This window comes from Drechmeria coniospora, chromosome 02 (assembly GCF_001625195.1).
Source record: "Drechmeria coniospora strain ARSEF 6962 chromosome 02, whole genome shotgun sequence".
Lineage (NCBI taxonomy): Eukaryota > Fungi > Ascomycota > Sordariomycetes > Hypocreales > Ophiocordycipitaceae > Drechmeria > Drechmeria coniospora.
Genome location: NC_054390.1, coordinates 2,587,927 through 2,591,790, shown reverse-complemented (window position 1 = coordinate 2,591,790; position 3,864 = coordinate 2,587,927). Strand labels below are relative to the sequence as shown.

Genomic DNA, 3,864 nt, shown 5'->3' with positions numbered 1-3,864 from the left:
AGAATGAAGGGCCCAGGACGATGTTATGTGTGACAACTAATTTTGCTCCAAGATTAGAAACTGCTTCCTGTGATACAAGGCTGCACCAGGCAAGAGAATAACGCGGGAAGCAAATGGCAAGGTCGTTGCAAACCGCATTCTTGGCCTGCATCGGACCGAAGCCCAACGTTTCAAGCTATCGCTTCGAGGAAACAGGAGTGACATCCGCGCGTAAATGTCGTGTCGTGCTGAATGACCACCTCAAGGGAATGCAAACTTGAGGCAGGTCGGGGAAGAAACTTGACGGGGGCGATGGCGGCAAGTGGTTTTGAGTTGGTAGGGCCCGGCCGTTGTGAACTTGTGGCATATCAAGGTCTAAGTCGATCGAGCAGCAGTCTGAGGAACAGAACGCCTACAAGAAGAGATGATAATCTAAATGGAGCCAAAAATAAGGATATTGGCGAGAATGATACTGCGGCTTCTAGATGAGGGCTAGGTTGCGACTGCCGCACCGAGTATTTGGCTCTGCTACCTGCAGGAGCAGCCTGCCTGCGGGCCTCTTTCCCCAACCTCATGCCAGAATCCTTCGTTCGGCATCTACATCATACCACACGAACGTGACAGGCAGGAAGTGAATAATAACACATTCAGTGGCAAAGAGATGGTTTAACATGTCGTCTGCCAACTATCCTAGACAAAGCCTTTCAATTACAATTATTGCCTTGGCAAATGCCAGCTTAGGCCACTTCGTCACCAGCTTTTTCATGATTCCATGATGTCTTGATACCCCGAGGTAAATTTACGCCTTCATTTGCCCCTCGTCTATGATTGGAATTGATGGCTTTTCGGTTTACGAATGCAAGTTGTGAAGAAGTCACATTGCTGGGGTCTTAGGACACAAAATCAGGCATATCTGACGTCTAACAAGTCCATTGCAATCGAGAATAGGATCGTTGTATCTTTCGAATTTGTGACTTAACTTATATATCTTGCAGCCAAATGTTTTTAACCTTGGTATTACAGGCGAATATATAAAGAGTTGAACCGTTCTGGTCCTCCGTCTGGACAGCGACACCTCGGTAAATATTAATGTGGTATTATTACTCATTCGAGTCCAAAATTAGAGCAACATAGGAAGCATCTAAATCTGAAGCAAATATGGTGTCTTGAAAGCAAATGGATTCCAATCCAACGACTCCGAACACCTTGGGGGTATTTAGTGCTGCGAGAATCGTGAGGCTCTGCGAAATTTGATGGAACCAGCAGACCTAGAACTCGAAGTCCTGGAGGAACCGGCAGACCTAACACTCGAAGCCCTGGACGCGATACCACCATATGCGCACCTTCCGCCGTTAAACGCGGCATGGGCGGCCGCTTTCCAGACCTCGCCGACATCAGTTATCATAGGTGCAGTCCAGTATAGCCGGCAGTCAGCGTTCTCTCTGACAAATTGCGCAGGAACACCGTCCTCGATGTTGTCTCGCAGAAGCTGGTCTCGCGAGTTAATGCCAGTACCTCCAGATCGTAGTTGTGGTAGTATATTATAGCGGTTTAGCTCGGCTTTCAGTTTCGAGTCTTTCGTGAGTTGAGAAGCGCGATAAATGTTCACAGCCATATTTTCAAAGTCCAAGGTCTGGGCGCCCTTCGTACCGCCAACGCCCTGGATAGCCCCCTCACGCGGACGGCCACCAAAAGCGACCGACTTTACACCACCTTGGATGCGCAACATCTCGGAGGCCAGAGTGCAGGTAGAGGCGCAAGCACCGTCATACAATAGGACGATATTTTCCGGCTTGAAGGGTGCAGAGAGGTTAGCAAGCTTCCCGTATCCCGAGATCTGAATACCAGCGCCCATAGAAGCGTTCGTAGTCCTGATGGGATCGGTCAAGTTCCAACGCATTAGGCTAGTGTAGGGCGTATCCCTGATCATGTGTGGCCCAAACTTTTCCTCAAACGACCGGAACGGCTTGTTATGTACGTTGAGGTCGTAGCGGTAGTTGAATGCAATCTGGGAGAAGTCTACAAGGTTGACGTCATCGCTAGTAAAAGGGTTTATGTCCTTGACGGCATCGCTGATGACGCGTGACATGGCGACGAACCCTTTACTGTTCTTGAAACGCGAAAAGCCGTCCGGCTCCACGTCGGGGAATAGCTGGCGGAAGAAGTCATAGCCCAAGAAGGAAAACCCGCCATCGTTCCCCTGTAAGTCAATGACGAGCTTAGTTTTGCCAGCGGCCACAGATTGGCGGAAAAACTCTCGAACGCTGGCTTGGAAGCGGACCCTGTCATTGGATTTGAACGAAAGCAACGAAATAACGGCAACATCCTCGAGGCCCTTCCCGGCTAGGTAGTAGCCGGATACGTTACCATCTGGAGATGAAACTGTAGGTTGCGGATATCCTCGGACAAGGGCGCCTCTGTTGTCGGTCGCTCGTTTCGTGTGCTCATTACTGGTCGCCTTTCCTGTCGTTCCAGAACTCTTGGTTTTCTTGGGTCTCCTGGATGCAAAAGGATCGCAGAACTTGAGGTAAAATGATGAACCGTCGGTAACACCAGCCATATCGCCAACAATATTGGCCTTGTTTTCCACAGCAAGGGTGGTGCCGTCGGTGAAGGAAAAGGTAGTATTGGGACCCTGATAGACGATGCTGGCAATACCGCTGCCGGCTGAAAAGGCACCTTTAATGCCCGAATAGGCGAAGGTCGCCTTTTCGAAAAACATGGAGTTGTAGGCGGCATCAATATCATGGAGGTCGGAAAATTTGGAAACGGTATGCTCGACATACTTGGCCGCGTCGATGCCGTTAATCTTCGCCACGGTACGGGCAGTTTTAGGGTCTGCGATGACTTCCTCTAAGCAGTGTTAGCAGCGAAGGTAGAGTCAATCAGTCTATCTATCAGATAGGATTACCCTACCGTAGATCTTAATCACTGGCAGCGATTGGCCGTCCTCGCTAATGGAAACCAGAGAGCGGGCACGCTCGAAGAGGAAAGCCTTGACCATTGCATCTGGGTAGAAGTAGAAATGGCCATCGTGGGCTGGCATGAAAACTGTATCCAACAAGTCCTTTTGAAAGGCATACTCGCTAGCATACTTATCGGCCTCCAGGTTCGCCCTAACACTGGCAAGGTTGGCAAACATATCGTAGGCCGGATAGAAATAATCCTTTGGTGGATCCTTGAGGAAGGGCGTATTACTGTGCCACTCGAGGTACGGCTCGAGTGAGTCGACGAGGTTGATAGCCAACTCTTTCCCAACAGGTATCGAGTTGAGGCACTCGTGAGCGAGCGCAGCGGGGACGCTAGGAGGCTCGGTAGCTGCACATGCACGCACGTCGTCAGCAAGCAAGAATCACGATCAGGAAGCCATCCTCATATATATATATATATATGTATGTATGTATGCACATACGTTTCGTTTTCTTCTGAGAGGCCCAAGCCGAGCTGACTTGGGCACAAGGGTTGTCCGAAGAATTTATCGTCGCCGTGGTCGACAGGTTCAGTTTCGTGCCAGGAGCCTGCAGGCAGTTGCCGGTGGTGCAGTTTATGCCTGCAGCAGCGGCCACTTGAGCCAACACAGCCGCGCTGACAATATAATTGTACATTGCTGTTTTCTGCTTCGAGACAGGTTGAAGGTATGCGGCGAGTTACTTTCGAATTTTTCACCGCTTGAGTTGTTGACAACCGAAGGATATGGGAAAGTGGTGGGAGAGACATTGGACTGAAAAGAAAACTTTCGTCGGGGAGAAACAAACCCATTCTTTATTCTTATACATAGAAGTGAAGGCGCGAAAGTATGGGAAGCGTGCAATGCCACCTTCGTTTCGAATACAACAGTTGCGAGGTAAGAGCATTAATAACGTCAATGGTGGAGTTGCTCCATAG

The 3,864-nt window shown here is 49.7% G+C and overlaps 1 protein-coding gene across 1 annotated transcript; it reads right to left on the bottom strand.

The window, feature by feature from the left end:
- Positions 1-1,195: 1,195 nt before the first annotated feature.
- On the bottom strand, positions 1,196-3,584 carry DCS_03850 (pyridine nucleotide-disulfide oxidoreductase family protein; the record flags this gene model as incomplete). Its single annotated transcript, XM_040801163.1, has 3 exons — positions 1,196-2,830; positions 2,891-3,297; positions 3,392-3,584. The coding sequence occupies 3 exons, from the start codon at positions 3,582-3,584 to the stop codon at positions 1,196-1,198; spliced, it is 2,235 nt and encodes a 744-aa protein (XP_040656196.1).
- Between the last annotated feature and the right edge of the window lie 280 nt (positions 3,585-3,864).